At 40.4% G+C, this 20612-nt stretch overlaps 2 protein-coding genes across 5 annotated transcripts in view; one reads left to right on the top strand and one right to left on the bottom strand.

The window, feature by feature from the left end:
- The window catches only part of cdc73 (cell division cycle 73, Paf1/RNA polymerase II complex component, homolog), a gene marked incomplete at its 5' end in the record, with an annotated part of 35312 nt that overhangs the window by 2184 nt on the left and 12516 nt on the right, over nt 1-20612 (top strand). Inside the window, 9 exons of the mRNA XM_079651000.1 lie at nt 51-156; nt 291-360; nt 550-612; nt 2222-2274; nt 2774-2862; nt 6490-6703; nt 9222-9320; nt 9889-9967; nt 10437-10501. Of these exons, the coding sequence (XP_079507126.1) occupies nt 51-156; nt 291-360; nt 550-612; nt 2222-2274; nt 2774-2862; nt 6490-6703; nt 9222-9320; nt 9889-9967; nt 10437-10501 (838 nt within the window). The remainder of the gene's footprint in view (nt 1-50; nt 157-290; nt 361-549; nt 613-2221; nt 2275-2773; nt 2863-6489; nt 6704-9221; nt 9321-9888; nt 9968-10436; nt 10502-20612) is intronic.
- On the bottom strand, nt 13788-17835 carry LOC307020925 (beta-1,3-galactosyltransferase 2-like). 4 transcript variants are annotated; one of them, XM_079652625.1, is made up of 3 exons: nt 17055-17835; nt 15468-15672; nt 13788-15327 (listed from the first exon to the last, which is right to left on the bottom strand). In XM_079652625.1, exon 3 carries the CDS (start codon nt 15259-15261, stop codon nt 14182-14184), a length of 1080 nt encoding a protein of 359 aa, XP_079508751.1. In that variant the 5' UTR covers nt 15262-15327; nt 15468-15672; nt 17055-17835; the 3' UTR covers nt 13788-14181. The 4 variants fall into 4 exon arrangements, with proteins under 4 accessions (XP_079508751.1, XP_079508748.1, XP_079508749.1 ...); XM_079652622.1 differs by having other exon boundaries at nt 13788-15672; XM_079652623.1 differs by having other exon boundaries at nt 13788-15672; nt 17694-17822.

Raw genomic sequence — 20612 nt, 5'->3', positions numbered from 1 at the left:
GAACTCTCAGTAATGTTTATGTTCCTCTTTGCTTGTTTTTCTAACTGCAGTACTGGTAAAGAGGGCCAGCCCAAAGAGTACTATACTTTGGACTCTATCTTGTTTTTGCTCAACAATGTGCATCTCCCGCATCCCTCCTATGTCCGAAGAGCTGCAGTAAGTGATCTAGATTAACTGTCAAAGTACCTGTCAGTGTCAGGTCGATCCTCTAATTCTGTTTCATTTGTTAACCTATATGCATCATATTATTATTCATAGAGTATTTTTGTGTGATTGCTTGTCGTTTATAGACAGAGAACATCCCTGTTGTCAGACGACCTGATCGAAAAGGCTTGCTGTCATATCTCAATGGAGAGAGTTGTAAGTAAAATTTGTGAAATCATGTTGATTGTACATTGATTTTCTCATTCGTACAGGATGTACATTTTTTCTCTCGTGTATATATATAAACTCTTTCGTGGTTTAAATTGGATTAAGCATTATAAATAAATGACAGTTCTCATTGATAAAGACCTAAGAAGAGTGGTTTCTGACTTTGTGTTTTCACAGCTACATCGACAAGTATTGACAGAAGTGCGCCTATAGAAATAGGTTTGCAAAGGCCAACGCAAGGTGAGTTCACACACTACGTACTCAAATGTGGTATTGCTGCACTGGGATATTACATGTTACAATTTTGGGATATTACATGTTAAAACATTTTTAAATGTGAGATATTTTCTATTGGGGTAGTGTCCATATACCTTTATAATGCAGTGTTGTGCTAGTTACTGAAAACCAGTAACTAGTTACCATTACTAATTACTTCATTTCAAAAGTAACTCAGTTACTTTACTGATTACTTACACCAAAAAGTAATGCGTTACTGTGAACAGTAACTTTAGTTACTTAAAAAAGGGCTCCCATTAATGCCCTTATAGCCTTCATTTCAGTACTGTTATTGCATTGGAGAATATTACAATCTGTTGATCAAGAAATAGCAAAAGAAATAGAGATAGCCTGCATGTGTTCTACAACATACCGTGCAATGGCTTTAGCAACTTTTCCCTGGCTAGCAGTCCCTTGGTTAAAATCCAGCCGCTGTTGCTTAGGTGGAGGTGGAGTGGCCTCGGATGAGTCTGGGTCTGTGGTCTTAGCTACTAGCTTTGTCCCAGCATGTTGTTTCTGCAGATGTTTCAAGAGATTTGAATTGCTGTTTTGTGCGGTAGATAGGATCTTTGACCCGCCAAGACACAACTTACATTTAACTAAAACATTCTTTGTAACGCGTTAGTCCCAACACTGCTTATATGTGACCCTATGTGAACTCTATCGAAATCAGTCGGAAGTCGCAACGGCTCATTTAAAAATAAACGTGGATTTGCGTAAAAAAAGTTTTTCGGTGTTTTGTTTGATTTAAAATAAACAAAGTCTTGGCTTTCAGAATATGAAACTTTTTATTTCCAAAATCACGCGATAAATATATTTTTGAAGCTTGTAAATGGAAGAAGACAGCTCTCACTCGCAATCTGCTCTTCCGCAGCGCTGCTCCCCCTCCCTCCCTGAAATTATGAATGTAAGGCGTATAGTAATCATAGATAACACGGCAGGGTCCGTTACAGCTTGTTTTCATCTGATTTCAAATAAACAAAGTCTTGGCTTTCAGAATATTAAACTTGTTTCAGCAAATTCAGATGATAAATGCAACTTTGAAGCTTGTAACGGCATGATTACAAGCGGAGAACGGAGTAATTTAACGTCACAACAGGCATAACAACAGCTGGTGTTTCTCGTGAGTGTTTTCCTCGAGAAACAAACACAATACACACAAACGCAAAGATACACAAACACACAAACATACATACACACACACACACACACACACACACACGTATACACACTAACTCGCGAGCTTCCCCCAGACCAGTAATCCAATCAGATCGATGGATTCCAGAGAAGAGGAAACTTTGAAGGCCTTTTTCTCAAAATGATGACTCTAACAGTCATTATATAATGTGACATATTTTGCTTAATATTTGGAGTACAACAACAATCCTGATATCATTATAAATCTAGGAATCTCCTCTTTCCAGCAGTGTATACAACTCAAAATGTGTCTTGGGGTCAATGTGACTGATTTGGATAGAGCAGGTCACATATATGAGGTGGTAGTGTCTTAGTTCATTACAAGTTGGTAACTGAATTGACTCTGCAGCGAAATAACTGTTCTACTTTTTTTTAGTCAAACGAGCGGCTGATGAGGTATCTTCGGAAACCAAAAAACCAAGGATTGAGGTAAGCTGACATGAAATATCCTCCACTAACATTTGGCTTTGAGTACTCAAATTATGGAGCTATTCCTCGAGTGGTTGCAGTACATAAATAATGTAATTCTAAAGGGGGTAACAATGTAATTGTTTATTGGTATCAAAAAAAATCTATAAGTTCCTGTATCGAAATAAATGTCAGGGAGCTTTTGTCCTTAAATGAGACCAAAATATTTGCAACCATATAGAAGACCATGACTATTTTATCTAAAATGTCGGTTACATTTAGGATTTAAGAGAATTAATGAACATGTCTTAAATATTTAGCATTAGATGATTTTGCTTATTAAATATTTAGTTCAGTCATTATACATTAACCCAAAAGAAATGCGTCAGTGTGTATGTTTTGTAGTGAATAAAATGCATTCTTTTTGAAGTTGCAAAAAAAAATGGTTCATAGATATAACATTATTCATCCTGTTTTATTCTTTAGTTTGCTAACAGTGTGTACAACGCTTTCTCTTCAGGATGAAGAGCGAGTGCGTTTGGATAAGGAGCGCCTGGCTGCCCGTCTGGAGGGCCACAAAGAGGGCATTGTGCAGACTGACCAGATCAGGTATTGTAGCGGATATATGTCCTCACAACAAAAAACAAATCCAAATCAAATGCCGAATAAAGTCCATTGACCAGGCACAAATTTATTTTGTTCCGTTTATTTTCTTAGGTTTCAACCAAAACAGGATTATTGGCTTTAACGTTTTCTCTTGCCTTTTTGCCAGGAGCAAACTACTCCTCCACCTGTCTACCAATTAATACCCAATTACCTAGGCCTTCAGAAACAAAAGCATCTACAACTACTACAATTAACGACACTAAATGATGATCAAATTACTCTTTACAAAACAGAAATGTGATAGATATCTTTAACTATAAAAAAAATACAAAACAATGAATTGTATTTGAAGTGTTTTGTGTTTTTGTTAAACTTGGCACATTGTCAGTAGTGACATCTCAATTTGAATGTAGTTGGTGGATTTTGGGCTGCACAATGTTTTATTTATTATTTAATCATGGTTGCAAAGTCAACCTATAGAAAGCTACACTTTCAAACGTATGATTCTTTGTTTCGTGTTTGGTTCAGTGAAATAATGTTGGAAATAAGACATTTGGCATCTGAGGCTTAATGGGTGACTTCCAATCACAGGGTCAGTTGTTCAATCCCAGCCCCTGTAAAGTGTCTCCCTGGTTAAAATGCTTATCCCTAAATTGTTCCTGTAGGCACGTCTAATATATATTGAAGTGTATGTAAGTCGCTTTGGGTAAAGGCTTCAGTTAAATGTAATGTTAAAACCAAAACAAAATACAGTAGAATGGCAGACCTGTGTACGGTTTAATATCTGTTTACTATCGTTACAGCCGGGATATTAAACAGCGTTATCGTTTATATATTCCTCATATAGTGCAGTCCTACTGATTGTCATGTTTTACGACACGAAGCAGTGATCTTTTAGAAAAACAATATCTTCATTTCACAAGTTATAATTGAAACGTGTGGTTGTGAAAAGGCGCTCCAAAGACAGCAGGTGTAGTGGTACAGGCCAGCTACGGGGAGCCGGATTTAAATGCAAGCATGTCGGAAAAAGTCAAGAAATGAGCGAAAACCGAAAAAAGAAGCAGCATCTGGCTGAATTTCAATGATATTGGAGAAAGCAAAGCTGAGTGCAGGATTTTTAAAATGAAAATAACCTTCAGAGCAGGGTTTTGTTTTGGTACCCATTCAGGATTTATTGTCAGAGGTGGCAGGAGTTCAGATCTTGTACTTGAGTAAAAGTACCAGAGTGTAGGAATACTCGGTTACAATAAAAAGTCCTGAATTCAAAATGTTACAAGTAAAAGTACAAAAGTATTAGCATCAAAATATACTTAAAGTACCACCTGCAGAGGGATCTAGATTCAGGTGTTCTTTTCCACATAGAGACCGCCTCGCTGCACATTATCATAAAGATAGATTGTGGGTCCCTTATAACATGTTGTACACAGTGGAAATAAACATTCTGGTCACCTTAACATCAGGGATCTTATACATTAAACTCCTTCTGAATCAAACCTTCACGGTAGCCTTGCCTTACTTATCCCTCTTAAAATAGAAGAAAACACGTTACTTTACCAGCAGAGAGAAAATTGATTATTCAATTATTAATGTGACTAATAAAGAGCAGTTTGATTATTAAGTATTATTCTGTTGATCGATGTCATTACATTTGGTGAAAAGCACATAATGACTTGTTTAAGACTCGTTTTGTCAAAGTTTAGGACTTGGACTTGACTTGAACTTGCCCATCCTGACTTGAGACTTGAGCGCAAAGACTTGAGACTTGACTCAGACTTGCAAAACAATGACTTGATCTAGGGCTGTGCGATTATGGAAAAAATCATAATCACGATTATTTGGGTCAATAATTGATATCACGATTATTTTGACGATTATTCATTGACCATTTATTGAACTTTAAAACAAATAATATTTTACCAATAAACAAGATCTACAAATATGTTGGAGCGAACTTCCAAAACCATACTAAACATATATTAATATGATAAATAAAAATAAATTCGACCAAAATAAATTAAATCAAATATGTTGCAGTGCACTGTCACAACCTACAAAATTAATAGAATCAAACCCATTTTTTGTATAAAAAGAAATGCCTTTAAAATAGGATGCAAGCAACACTAGTTTCTTAACCTGAATTGATAATAGACTATAATCAATTTAAACAGAACAGATCTTAATGTTTACATTCTTATACCATTGTGTACAATAAATATAATGAATAAGTTCAAACAAACTAAAACTTACAGCTGATTAATAACAGTATCTAACTTGAGTTTTTATTATATCAAAAACCTGCTACTGTTATTTTTACTGTCCCCCAAAAGCGCGTTGGCAGCCTCCAGGAATGCTTCTTTCACAACTTCGCCGTCTTTGAAAGACTTCATGTGTTTCGCAAGAACGTGACTGACACGATAAGATGCTATGGTAGCAGCCTTGCTCTTGTTGTTGGGCCTGGGGAGAATGGATTGCTGTGCATTTAGCTGTCCTTTCAGGCCCCTCCCCTTTTGGGAGCGTAGGGCAGAATTAGGAGGGAATTCCGTCTCGTAGCTTTTGTGCACTGTTTTGAAATGCCGCTCCTAAATTAGCCTTCTTCGATAAAGCCACGCTCGCATTGCAGATGAGACAGATGGACTTTGAAATTGGAATAGATACAAAAATAATCATCCTCCCACTCGGAGTGAAAATTATATATTTTTTGCTTCTGCCATAATTGCGGTCTTGTGTGTGTGCGGACTGTCACTCCTGTTGATACGGACAACGTCAGCGAAATAGTGCCCACTGCCCACCAGCCACGCCCCGACACATGGGGTGACGCCGGCCAATCACAAAGCTGTGATGCGTTCAAGTGCATTATTCTAGCACAGGAAGATTATGTTACAGGACATTAACGATAAAACAGAATATTGTTGTTCTATTTTTAGACACACCTTGCGATCGACTGGGAATCTCCCCGCAACCCTTCTTTTTAACGAGTTGCTGCTCTTGTTCTGACATCTTCGCTCGCGCTGAAGACTCACAACACATGTCACTCCCACGTGGCCGGGTGGGCTTTTAGGGAGGGGCGAAAGCGCACCCAACAAAATAATCGTCGCAAGCCCTAATCGCGATTAAAATACGATTAATTGCACAGCCCTAACTTGATCCCACCTCTGCCAGAAACACTAGCTAAAGCTCATGATAGTGCCTATTGGGATCCTAATAAAGATAAATATCTATTTAAATTAGGGATGCTCCGATCGATATCGGCCGATATTCACTCTCTGCCGATCGATCAATTCTCTCTATAAATGCCGATCGGGAGAGCACATGACATGAGATACATGACACTTTTCTCTCCGTGTGTGAGAATTTCTCCCGTGTTATTCTCCAAAGTTAATGTGAACTTGAATAATGTTCTTAATTTGAATGTAATAATTACGTTGGTTGTTGTTTGTGGAAGCGCCAGTGAATGAGCCCCATTAACTGAGTTTTAAACATCACTTTAAATGGAAGATCCCCATAGGCCCCGCCCACTCCATCGGATCGGTGATCGGTATCGGCTGATACTGATTCCGGCGATCGGCCCCAAAATTGGCGATCGGAGCATCCCTAATTTAAATGATCTTCACTATCATCCTCTTCCTCCAGATCACTGTCTGAGGCCATGTCTGTGGAGAAAATTGCCGCCATCAAAGCCAAGATCATGGCCAAGAAACGTTCCACCATCAAAACAGATCTGGACGATGACATCACCCTGAAGCAGAGGAGCTTCGTGGACGCAGAAGTGGATGTAACCAGAGACATTGTCAGCAGAGAGAGGGTGTGGAGGACCAGGACCACCATCCTGCAGAGCACCGGGAAGGTCAGAGTCCAGCTATTGGTATCCAATCACTGTGACGATTCATCCAACCACTGGAATAATTAACAAAGTATATTCCATAAAACAAGTGATTGGAATGCTATATAAAGTAGAGAAATCAACAAATTATGTAAATGTTAGGGATCCAACGATACATTGGCTTAACATCAGAATCACCCTGTGTTAGCTTTAACATTTTAATTGGCAAATATGGTAACATGCTCTCATGGCACTAACCGATGTTTATCCGTTTCACTCGGCAATGTGACCAAGTACAGTTATCACAGGTTACATTGGCTGTAAAACATTTTTTGAAAATATCTGAAGACTATTCCCTAACACAGGGGTTCCCAAACCTTTTCTGTCAGGTTCCCCCCTTTGGAGAAAAAAATAAGTCGGGCCCCCCCAACACAAATAGTCAGGCTCAGTGGCGGCGCCAGATATTTATTTTGGGGTGGTGCGGGGTAGCTTGACGTTTCATAGAGGGTGCTCAAACATTTAGGGTTTCCCATTAATGTACCAGGCGCTACAGTGGAATTTTCTACTGCAACAATCCCCACGCAAATACACATTGTGACAGTTACAATGAAGGCTCGAGGCATATAGGTGTAAGCAGGGGTAAAGTGCTATTTTTATAGGTGGTGTGTGGAACTCACATAGGGGGGTCTGGGGGCAAGCTCGAAGATTTATTTTTAAATATTGAAGTTAAAAGCATCAATCTGGTGCACTTTGAGAGCAACATGAAGAGATCTATGGATACATCTCTCAACACCCATATGAAACAGAACTGTAAACAAATTTACTTTTTCTCTATGGATATTTTACAAATCACCCTTTTAATAGTCTTTCATACCTGTTTTTAATTTATTCTCTTATTTTTTTTATAAATATAATGATCATATAAACGTGTGCCTCGGAAATAATTGTTTAAATTAATGGTGTCCAAAACGTTTGAGATCCACTGAGATAACTTAGATTGAAGTTAACTATCTAAACACTCAGAGAGTCCTTTAGTTCACTGAGCCTCTCAGTCTGACAGGAGAGGACTCTCCTCCACTTTGTTGTTGAAAAAACTCTTTATATCTGTTAGCATAGCTCGCTAGCACCAGAAGCTAACAACTACGATCTCTGGTACCGGTGCGCTCTCTCTCTCTCTCTTGCTCGTGCACGCACACAAAATGGCTCGTTCCACACACACACAGAGCAGAGCTTTAATGAAACGCAGAGACCCAGACGTGATAGTACTGTATCATATTATTTTCGAATCAATAATTTTACAAATTAGGATTTTAAAAAAATAAATACAATTTAATATACCTATACCTTTCATACCTCTGCGCCCCCCACACATTGGGAACCACTGCCCTAACACATGCATGCTCTGTTATTTTATTACATACCATTTGATAAAATATAATTGTTTTGCTATTAAAAAAATGACGGGTTACAGATTGAGGACAGCGAAAAAGTCAAACACCTTGTACTTCACATCTTCTCATTGAGGTGCTAATTATAGCAGGCTAAAGGGGCTGCTGAAATGTTAGCTCATTCAAAGTAACTGTGATAAAGAACTGAGAGAAAGTTTGAACTTCTTTTTTTTATAAAAACAATTAGTTTCCTAGGTGAAATGAGTAATAAGTAACAAAACAGGAAACAGAAAATATTGGCTGGAGATTTCCAATCTGTGCATATCTAGTAAATATATAATGTTTTTAAGCATTACCAGATATTCAATTTGCCATTATAACGACCATTTAGCAGTGCCTTCAAGCGGTGCATATATGAGAGACTTTGTAACACTTAAATGTGCATACCTGATCCAAAAATGCCCCGACCCTATTTATCAAACATGCTGAACTCTCTGCACGATTTGTGTCGGAATAAGACAGCCCAACTGGTTACCACACCCTGAGTCTGTAGCTAAATAGAAAGCCCAACCACTAGATGGCAGCTGCAGAATGTTTTTCACCCCGAGTGTTAGCTGGGAAATGATGAGTTTTTATCACTGAAGGACTTTGGCATGCTCATATCGAATCCATTATATTGTCGAGTGGCCATATGTTTACAGTAATTATTCCGGCAGCCTTTAAACCACTTTCCATATCTAACCTGTACATAGATGGCCAAATCTAAAACGTATCCCTTGCGCCACATCATTTTAAGAAGAGCATTTTGCAGTTTGATTGATTTTAATACAATTTCATATTTATTTTTACACAATTGTATCTTTGTTGCATTAGGTTCTTTTATTGGTAGAGTTTTGGGGTCATTCATTTAGGGGTCTTTTAATGACTGAATAATTAAATCACAGTGTATTCAGTCTTTTCCTTTTTTGTAATAGACAACTTGAAATCATTCTATCCAGATGTGTTGCAAATGGTTCTAATGAAGGACAGTTTCATGTGTAAGCCTTATCTCTGGTCCCAAAACCCTTGATGTAATTCACTTACTGTTCAAAATTATTTATTTTGTGCAAGGTGGTTGAATTCGGCACATCCTTCTCTCTCCTGTTCCTCTGCAGAACTTCTCCAAGAACATCTTCGCAATCCTTCAGTCGGTGAAAGCCAGAGAAGAAGGGCGCGCCCCCGAGCAGAGGCCCGCACCAAACGCTACTCAAGTGGTAAGAAGGACATACCGTGTGCAGTAAATATGCACTATATACAAGGATGTAAAACATAACTGAATACAGTGTTGGAGGCGGGGTACCATTAATTCCTATGAAAGTTGCTCAGTGGCGTTTAAAGCCTAAATGGCCAGACATGTGTCCATATATAGCTGAAAGCAGCACTAAGCCACTCCTTAAAGACAGTATAGCCCCGCCCCCTTTTCAGTCAAAACAAATAATTGGCGCTAAGCGGGAAAGAATGCTTGGACGACCTTTAGAAATTGTATTTACTGCCAGTCAAATGACAGCAGATATTCTGACCCAAAAGGTGTAGACATAGACGTAAAGTACTCTGATGCGTTTCTCTCATAAGGCATGCGTTTCAATAGCAAGTATTCCTTTATTTATTTTAGAAAAAGATTGTGTAATTTATTTCCTAACAAAGCTCAAAATGAACTGAAAGGTTATTATTTAAGGTATTAAAGCAGTAGCAAGTCTATGAATTATTGCTTCGGTTTTGACCCTGTAGTGGCCTACTGACTGGCACATACAGTAACACATTATTTGTGTGTGACACATTCAGGACCCGTCCCTAAGGAACAAGCAGCCTGTCCCTGCTGCCTACAACAGATACGATCAGGAGCGATTCAAAGGAAAAGAGGGTGAGTTTGATTTCTGCTTCTGTAGCTCATTTTAATCTTCTACAAATGTGTGTGTGTGTGTGTGTGTAGGACTAGCTACATGCTTTGCCCATCTTAATTTACACATGGATGACAACGCAAATGGAATGAAAAAAAAAGATTGAACAAAGATTACCAGGTGTAACAGCAATCCTGTTTACAGAAGTTGACTTCCTCTCGTTTCATGTCCTTCACATAAATGAGGGGGCTTTTTACATGTGATATTTGATTTTACAATAAAATATTATCATATTGAAAATCACTAAAATAATTATTTTCTGCAAATTCCCTTTTTCCCCTCACGTTTTATATTGCATTTTAATCGGATATTTGTCAAATGTTCCTCATGTATGGTTCCTCAGTGTCATCATTGTATGTTATGCTTCTTTTTTTTTTTAAATGTCCCATGTTATTCTGTCTGTAATCTACATTTTCTGTGTTGTTTTTATAGAAACGGAGGGTTTCAAAATTGATACCATGGGCACCTACCACGGCATGACCCTGAAGTCAGTGACGGTAAGTGCTGATGGTGTTGTAAAGTGACTCATCCCATAGATACACTGCATGTGAATGCCACTCCATTTATTATCAAGGCTATCTGCTAGAGCAGGGGTTCCCAAACTTTTCAGCCCGCGACCCCCAAAATAACAGTGCCAGAGACTGGCGACCCCCTGTCGACGGGGGGGGAGTTTTAATCGGGGCTGAATACAACATTTTAATAGTTTTTATTATTATGTGTATGGTTGTTATTTGTAGGGCTCTGTCCTAATATTTATTTTTGTTTTAAACTATGTTGAAAGATTAGTTTAATATAATTTTTTTATTTTGCTATGAAATTCTGAATGAAAGGACTGTTTTTTCGCTGGGTTGAGTCGTGTGGGTTTTTGAGTGAGATGCGGCACAGCAGCCTGTCAGTTTACTCTTGCTAGGTTAGTTTGGCTATTATCATGTATATTTATCTGCAACAATGGATATCAGGAAGTGGTTCATGAAAGGAATATGGCAACTCAGCGCCAGGTGCACGCACATTAGAAGAAATCAGTTACGTTACCAACGTAACTGATTTGCCAGGGACAAGGGAGGCTGGCAATCAATTATATTTTGAAGAGAAATTGACTCAAGCCGGCTCTCTCACAAACTCCGGCTCTGTGCGCAAGCAGACCGCTGCACACGCTATCTGCCTCGCTCAATCTCTCTCTCTCCCTTTCTCTCCATCGCTCAACCTCACTCCACCCTGTGTGCGCATGCATGGCACAGCGTTACAAATGTGCCACAAAACCAACAAATGGATGCAGCCTTCAACAGCCTTATGGCAACCTAAAACCCTTCTGTGTCCGTAAAAACAATTCACGAGCGCCTCCCTCACCCCCCCCCCGTTGATAAATCTCGAGCGTCTAACAGCAGTTTTATTGTATTTTGTTTTGAAAATCCACAGCGGAGGTTTGTGTCGTACTACATGCGGTGTATTTTGCATATCTCTCAGTAGCCAACAATCTGTGAGTCTGTTGGCTCGGACATAAACTCGTGTTTAAAATAATACTACATAATAAATGTAGTCTACATTTCATAATAAGAGGTGTAAAACCTGAGAGGATTTTAAATTGCATTTGAACTAAATGCAATCTGTATTTGTATTGTTGATTTAATGTGTGAACGAGGCGATATAGAGAAGGTTAAGCTGTCATTATTAGGCTGTAATTTGTTATATACTGTTAGAATGGGTAAGCAGGCCTATTGTTTTTGGATATTTGTGGAGTTAGGTGGTCCATGAGTGTTTTTTATTGGTTAAGTGGTCCTTGGTATGAAAAAGTTTGAGAAACACTGCGCTAGTGGATTGTCAAATTATACAGATGGCTAGTCCGCCCCTGAAAATGTCTGCAAACGTTATTATTAATAATACTTCTTTTTTTTTAAATTATAACAAATATTAATCAATTTTTTATTTTTTTTAGGTTGCTTACGTAGTAGAAATCCGAAAAATAGTTCCATACATTTTCCGCCACTTTTCGATTCACCAAACATTGCGTACCGGCGAGGAAAGTGCGTATGGCACTTCATACGCCGGTTTCCCTTTTATAAATCACAACCGACTCGAAATGCGGTGCAGCTTTTGCGGGCTTCACGTAACGCCCATATTTGCCTATAAATAGTCAAAGAAACGCCCTTTCATTCATTCATTTTGACTGACTGCATGGAGAAGATCGCAGGAAATGACGACAGAACAGCTAAAAAAAAACATCTCACACCGTGTCAGATTTTGGTTATTTTGGGGAGGTCAAGATAAATCATATTGTTTGGTGGCTGCAGTTTGAACCAGATTAGCAGCATGGAGGTCGGATCGTCACCAAAATAAATAAATAAGTGGTCCGAAAAAGGTTAATGACAAATAAAATACACATAGCCTTCCTCAGGCAGTGTGTTTGTACCGGGGACAGGAGACCCCCCCCCTTGATGAGAAACTGTAAGAAATGATCGGGGAATCCCTCCGGAGTGGAGTCATGACGACTGGATCTGAATTATGTTTTTGTATTTGGTGGTTTGTGTCCCAGCTGTCGATCAGCTGTGCGCAGCGTCTCCACTGCAGCCTGTGCATCTCATCTCACCCCCCCCCTCCGCAGCAACTCTATCCACCAGTTAAAGGAAATACAACTAATGTTTTGTGTTATATTAGCTGTACAATTTACCACATATGGTGCTCTTAGTTTCCATACCTCCTGTGTTTTACGAGCGACTTATCAAGTCTTGGCAAACGGCATAAAACACGATTAAACGTAATAGTAGCCTATATAAAACCATGCTCGTATCTACAACCTATAGAAATGCAAAACGGCATCAGTTTAGACGTAATTCTGTCCTTCTGCTTACCGCATCATTTATGAGAAAACATTTCATAACATTAACACAACATATTCGAGGTGGTTTTAAATAACATATCCGTATTTATTTATTTCTCCTAGTTATGTTTTTGTGTGCACTGAGGAGTCTCAAACAGGCGTTTGTTAAATCATTTTAAGATTGGCTTTAATCAATGTTTGAAAATGAATTCTTCATATATGATAAATGAGAGGTAACATTTTATTTATGGTATTATTTCCACATATTTCTCTCCATTCTTCCTTCTGCCAACGGTGTCGCAGTTTCTCGTCTCTCCCGTTTTTGTGCTTAGTGCGTACGCATGGGTTAGTTTGCGTGGAGGACTGCACGTTTTCCCGTCAAGTTAGTATTTTATAAATCGCAAACATTGCGTAGAAACTGCCGAACACCATTTTTTTTTTGCGTATATCCCTTTTTTATAAATGAGGCCCCAGCTCTCATAGTATGCCTCTCGTCCAATGAAATGACTTTCTCGCTCTATGACGCGTTGAACCCAATGTGAGCAAATTATTATTGAATGCTGCGACGCAGCACATGAGATTACTTCCAAAAAGTTGTTCACGTTCTCAATTTTTTACGTTTAACGTTATATTCGTTCGGTACACACGTGTACCGAACCGAAGGGCCCGTACCGAAATTATTCGGTACGGGTAAGTGTACCGTTACACCCCTAGTAGCTAAATGAAGTTAAACAAACATGTTTTAAAAGGTAAAAAAGTAATGAGTAGTAGTCTGTGGAACTGTTGTGCTACATATGACTTCAAATTTACTTTCTCAAATGTTATTTCCTGGAATATATATTATTGCATTACGTTTTGGCCGATGGATTTATAAAACAACTGTCTCCCAGTTGTTGTCAGTGTGCAACAATCTCAATATATAGTAGCTTGCGTCATCTTTTCCCTCTACTGAAATAACTTAGAGTATGTGATACACATGTGGAATCGTTTATTTGCACTGGCCATGTCCACTCTTAGTTTTTGAACAGTCTCTATCTGTAAAGCAGCATCTATAAAACAAACACACACATTATGGAAAAACAGTAGCCTTTGCACCACAGTGACACATCTTATCCCATTGTAAAATATACCGCTGTACATTAACCCTCCAGTGGTTTGACATATAAACATTTTCCATCTTTAGTACAAAATTGGTGATTTTTTTTTTTGTTGAGAATTTGTGTTCTTACACAACATGAATGCAGAATTTGGAGTCATCATATGGTTCATGTGTGGATTCATCCCTTGATCTCAAGGTAAGAAAAGCATAAGCTGAGATGACATTGTATCCAAACAAAGAGTGTTTAATTATATTTTCTTAAGTTATTGAGCTGGTCTCTCTCTGTTCAGTCTGTTGGAGCGTGTCCTCCCTGCTCTCGATATGTTGATGCAAGCGTTGTGTTTGTTGATCTGCAAGTGATGCCAGTATTTCAGCAGTTCATTGGGATGGAACCCATGTGACGTTATAAGATGGCTGTACTTGCAGCTTGAGTAAGAAACACGCCAGTGGTTGAACAGGAACTCATTGGGCGGAGGAGTGGGCTCGATCCGGAGCTTGGCCAGACATACTCCGACATACACATCCTCCAGTTGCAGGTGGCGAATTCTTAGCGAAGCGCGATAGATTTTCCTGGCCAAGTCTCCGGAAAAGACATATCCAGTACCAGAGCAGAAGGTGGGATACTTGTCGCCCGGGTACAACTCAGGGGGCATGTACCACTTGCTGTCTTTGTTCCGGTTGGGTGCAAAGTTTCTCATGTTATTTCCCGTGAAGTAGTTCTTCCGTAGCTGCTGTTCAGGCCTGAGCAGCTTGTAAACGAGGTTCTCCGTGTTGACGAACATGTCGCTGTCCGTCTTCATGACGTATCCGGCTCCTGGGCAGTGAATAGCAACCCAGTTAATTCCCATCAGTGTCTTATAGGTCAGGTTTTTGTAGGAATCCAGAAAGTCCTGCTGAATGATATCATGATACCTCCGGCTTTCTGCCTCCAGCATCTTTTGCTGTAAAAGTCCCAGCTCTCCGTCGTTTTTCCCCAGCAGAAAGAGCCGGATGAAACCCACATCCGGGGCCACGCTCTCGTTCCCCCATGTCTGTCGTATGGCATTTCTTGCCTCCACCTGCCGAGCCTCCGTGGCTACCAGCAAAACCAGAAATGGCGCGGGTCTGCTGTCTGCGCATTTGTCTGGCTCGTTGATGATATAAGTGAACGGTCCTTGGGTTATAGTGGCACTAAGATCTTCTTCTACACTTTGGCTAGTGTTGGCTGCCAGAGTGTTGTGAACACTTGGGTCCCCTTGAGGAGAGTAGACGGCATCCTTCTCAGGGGAGCTCATGTTGGCATTGGGTTTGAAAGTCGGCTGAGGAACAATGACGAACCTCCACGCTGAATGCGGGGCGCTCATATTCCATTTGGCTTTAGTGGTATGAAGTTCACCGCCCCCGAACACCACAGGATGACCCTTCCACCACTGCAGACCCGTGATTTTAGGCAGGTGGACCAGAAACACCAGTAGACCCAACAGTGAGAGGAGATAGAGGAAGTTAGTGACATGCGTACAGCAGTGCCGCCGTCTCCACTGCATGGTTTCAACAGGACCGATTCACTCACACAGTGGTCACGTTTGCAAGGCTGATTGTCTTCTGACAAGTCCTCATCCCCTGGAGGCTGATTTATTCGCAGGATTGCTTAAAGGGCAAAAGTTGGTCTGATTTCCCATGTATGTTCATCACATGACAATCCCATACAATGATGTTGTCTGACAAGCCTGCAGTAAGCTGCTATTCTGCTCTACTGTTGCATGTCATGTGATTGCCTATGAGACAGAAGAAGACATATATGAGCAACAAGATACAGCATGTCACATTTAAATGGCTAGACTTTAATTATATGGACAACAAATAAGGTATGTACAACAAAGCCATGACATAAATATTCAGGGTACATTTCTAAGGTCAGTTAATTGTCATCAATGTGTAGACTTCAGTGAATCAACCTCCGTTTTCATGAAGTTGATTTAGCAAAAGCCAGAATTGGTCCCTTTCACTCGTTCGGCTAACACCCACAGCTGCTATTAGATGATAAAAAGCTCTTATAACTTTATTGCTGCCCTGCACCAAACAACAGGTGAACAATGTTAGTGAACAGCTGGTGAAAATATTGGAGCAGCCAGATATTTACCTCAGGAGTTGGACACTGATACTAAAGCTAAAAGGAGAGCCAATTTTTTTACTTACATTTATCAATCAACCAAATGCACTCCAAATGATATATTATGTTGCTCTGTTACTTCTCAAAAGAGTAACTGTATGCTAACAAATTTGACGTATAAACCCAAGAGATTATATCTTCCTCTGCCCCAAGGTAGTATGTAATACATTTATTGTAGGTTGAGGTTTCCATGATCGTTTTATAATCATAGTCTTTAGTTCTAAATCAAAGTCAGTTGCCTCCTCTGCTATCAGGATATTTTTTTTACAAAATCAAGTGATTGTATTTAAAAAAAAATGTCGTCTATTTTTCCGTTTGTATTTTATTTTGTAAGTATCATGAAGTGAATCGACATAAAATCTATTTCCCTTCTTCCCTTGACTGTTTCCTTCCTCAGTCTCTCGTGGCCCCACAGATGAGGAACATCCAAATGTTGAATACTCTTCTAGGAACTTCCCATGCACATTTATAACGATAAACATAATTTTGTATTCTGTAGGGTTAGTTCCCCAGCAGACTAGAACAAAAAGCAACAACATGCCGTTCACTGTAAAGTTTCCTCGAAGTCACACTCACTTTTTGCTTTCTTAATATTTAACTGGACTTTCTTCCAGGCGAAGTAACGTTTGTTAATAGTTAAACAACATACTTTGGCTCTTGAACGGCATCGAGATGAGTAATGCTTACAGAATAAAGATCCTGTGTTTGCATGCTGCGAGCACCCAGAAGTCGAGTGTGGTCTCACAGTTTTTTACTTAGTTACACACTACACTCTTAAAGGACCCCAACGAAACAAAGAGTGGTTTGTGAGATCGCACAGAAGCCCTGAAAAGACTTCTGTCTGCTCTCTTGCATGAATCAACCAAAATAGAACTAGTGTTTCCTTTTCATAAAGACACACCCATCACATCCTCTACGGCACATAACAACTGAAACATTTGTCAGCTTAGCATTGAGGTAATTTGCATCTCAACAGCATAAACTCACCCGTTAGAATCTAGAAACTCATCTCTTTCTGGCAGCAATCGTTCTTGAAAGTGATGCATTGCCCTTTTGGTCACTGCTCCTGCTGTGCCTATAGACACATCACAATCACAAGCAGCGTGTGCTTCCTCCATTTATTTCCCCTCAATGTGCGTCAAATCTTCTTTAACCCAACCCACATGTGGCTGCCCAAAATGAAGGGAGAATGTGGTCCTCTTACAGACACTCGTAGATGTCTACCACAGGCATGTGTCTAGGTGTGTGTGCGTGAGAAGAACATGTGCCGGAGCTCCAGTGTTGCAGTCTCTCCATCTTCCTTGGCGCATTGTCCCCCGAGGCTTCACGCTGCCGCTGCTGCCTTTGGCCAGCGAGTAGAGAGCCAGTGGTTGGACAGCTAGCTGGGTTCTTTAACTGCCCCTGCATATCCTGTTTTGTATATCAAGCCAGCAGTGGTTAGATAATCTCTGCATGATTAACATGTCTTACATCTCTCCGTTGGTTATGCTTTTCTTCTATTTTTGTGCTGATGCTCGTTTCCTTTCGCTCTTTCTTTATGATTCACATGCTCTGGTGTTGACATCCTTCCCCCTGTTCGCCTCTTGCTCCTTTTTCTCTGTTTCCATGTTCCTCTTTTTCACCCACCTCATTCACTGCGCTCTCTGCTGTGTTGTCTGCGAGACGGGTGAAAGCAGCAGCAGCAGCGGGGGAGGAGGAAGACGAGCAGGCGGTAGTGCTTTGCTGTGCTCTGAAAGGCAGTTCGAGGCTAGTGGCGGTACGCTCTCCCACCACGTCACGCCGTCTGCTGCTGTTGCTGCCTGCTCTGTTAAAGGGGGGGGGGGGCGGGGGGGGGGGTTGGGCCGCTGACCTATTTGTATTCACGCCCATTCTCCAGTAAGAGGAATAAAGCACATCTCAATTTGGCATGCTGTGAAGTAAGACCAGAGGAAAGAGCCTTTCCTGTCGGGACTTACACATATCTTGTGGATTTCCTAACCTGATTGAAAGATGTTACTGCTTACATGAGCAATGACGGACAAGCACAACTCAAAAGCTCATTTACTCGCAGTCTTAAATGCTTTCAATGCCAGTCTATTGTATCGGATGTGAATTGGAACAATGTTTCCGCTTCGCTCAGTCAGCCGTGGGGGTCCACAATGCCAGAATGTTCATATCAATGCATTGTCATTTAAATTTGACCACGGTATGACTTGCAGCACTATTTTATGTTCTTAGGAAGCTTAGGAAAAATGGTGTGCTTTTTTTTTTTTTGCATGTGTGCTGATAGGTGTTTCTATCTACCTTTTCAAACCAGGCTTAAATTGTATCTTTTTTGAGAGATAAAGTGTTTCTTCAATTCAAACAACATTCAAAGTATCTCTCTCAGCAGACATATTTGTGGGTATTTGCTGGCTGCTACAATCTTTATGAGGCCAATAAATAAATGCAATATGGCTCATACATTGGAAAATGGCTAGAGACACAGGACAATGAAGCGTTATCCAGGAAGCTTTCAATCAAATGACCAAGCGACCATTCCTGGTACATATCTATAGCCGCTTTCACACCAAGTACTTTGCCTTAGTTAGTTCCCAGTACTTATTCCCGCCGAACTCTTTAGTCCCGTAACTGTCTTAGTAAATCGTGTTCACACCGGAATAAGTCCCTGAGGGAGTATGAGGCAAATGAAGCCGCTGACGTCACTTCTTCTTCTGCTTTAGGTTTACTGGCAGGCCGCATACAACTAAAAAGGTGTGAAAAGGTTAGCAAAAAAAGTTCTAGTTCCAGATCTTTTTGGTGTAGGTACGCAAAATCCCGGGAACTACCGGAACTATTCCTGGGAAAAGTACTCCGGTGTGAAAGCGCCTTATGTAATGCATCCAAAAACATCTACCTGGAAAGACACTGATGGATGGTTCTTATTATATTGCAATAATGTTAATACTGTATTATAAAGCTGTGATTTAGAGCAGAGTATCTCTTGGTGCAAAATGGACTCACTGATGGAGAGGAAGTACAAGCACCCAATCTGCTGTGCTTCAGAAGAGCATTTTAGGTGTAATTGACAGTGATCCTGCTGTGGGTTTCACCCTGCAGCTATGGGGATGTTGATAGGGGGAGATGCATTGAGTTTCAAATGGACCTCGGAGCCTACTCATAGTTTTTTTTAATTTGTTGATATTATTAAAGAATTGCTGACAATGCGCAAATGTTATCCTCAAAACCACAGCTTTGGCACAAAGGTTTTTGCTTTCCTAATGCTCACTTTAACGTCAGAGCTGCTTTGATTGGCAGGCAGGAAGTGTCAGTTGACAGGATGGGGATGGGGCCCTGTAGCGACACATATTCAACTGCCTGCATCATCAATCTGTTCCCTTTGCCAAGGACAAGCAACAAGAGGATTCAAAACAAGAGAAAGACACAACACATCGCTCAGAAAACCTTGAAGATGTATCACTGCACCCGCCTGAGGAATGTCTTGATTATGGGAAACCTGAGACAAATGGAGGAGTTTCCACTGCCCTTCAACCCCCCCCATCACCTTTGAGGATACTCCTCCTTCAACCCACAGCTCTCTCTACTCACCCTCGCCCACCCTCCTTGAGATCGCATCCCAATAAACCCGATAAAAGTATTAATAGCCCCGATAATATACAATATATTTTTTGGGTACAAAAAAAGAAAAAAATACTGCGGTGTGAGTGGATTGGGATGAGGGGCGCTTGTTTTTCACTCGGCTCCTCCCGTTTTGCCAGTACTGTGTTATTAGTGGTTTAGGAAGAGGGGAGTTTTTCACAAATCCAGCGCTCCCTAACTCATGCCTGGCTGTGACGTAAATGGTGTGCGGCCGTGAAGCCAGGACAGTAAACAAACATGTCGTCGGTAGTATGGGACTATTTCAAAGTTTCAGAGTTAGATAGTTCGCTTGCTATTTGTATTAACAAATGCAATGCAGAAGTTCCACGAGTAGGGAAAAAGGTAACGAGCTATAATACTTCCAACCTGATTAGTCACCTGAAACATCGCCATCGCTGAGATGGTGTGTTAAAAGTGTACGAAGACGCCTGCGCTGCTAAACTAGCGGCGAATCCAAAGCCAGCTGCAAAGGCACCGGGGCTTTTACCTATCGACGAGGCTTTTGAAAAAGGCAAGAAGTTTGCCAGAGACGACCCCAGCGCTAAAACGAGGAAAAAACTACAGGTACATTTAATATATGTATATATATATTATATTATTATCGGGTATCGGTCTTGAGAAGCAGGAAGTTATCGGTTTCAAAAAACCAATATCGTGCATCCCTAGTAAAAACCATGAATTAATGCTTTTAAAAGTCGGCAGGCGAAAAACCTTTTTAAAATGCGTGTTTTCTGAATGGAGATCGGATCGATCAGGCTAAGCCAGTGGTTCTCAAACTTTTTCTGTCAGGCCCCCCCTTTGGAGAAAAAAAAAAGTCGGGCCCCCCCAAAACGAATAATCAGGCTCAGTGGCGGCGCCAGAGATTTATTTGGGGGATGCTGTGGGGTAGCTTGACGTTTCATAGAGGGTGCTCAAACATTTAGGGTT

The sequence above is a fragment of the Notothenia rossii genome (assembly GCF_949606895.1).
Source record: "Notothenia rossii genome assembly, chromosome: 9".
In the NCBI taxonomy this organism is placed as follows: domain Eukaryota; kingdom Metazoa; phylum Chordata; class Actinopteri; order Perciformes; family Nototheniidae; genus Notothenia; species Notothenia rossii.
Note: the sequence above shows the minus strand (reverse complement) of the source record. Positions and strands in the feature narration are given on the sequence as shown.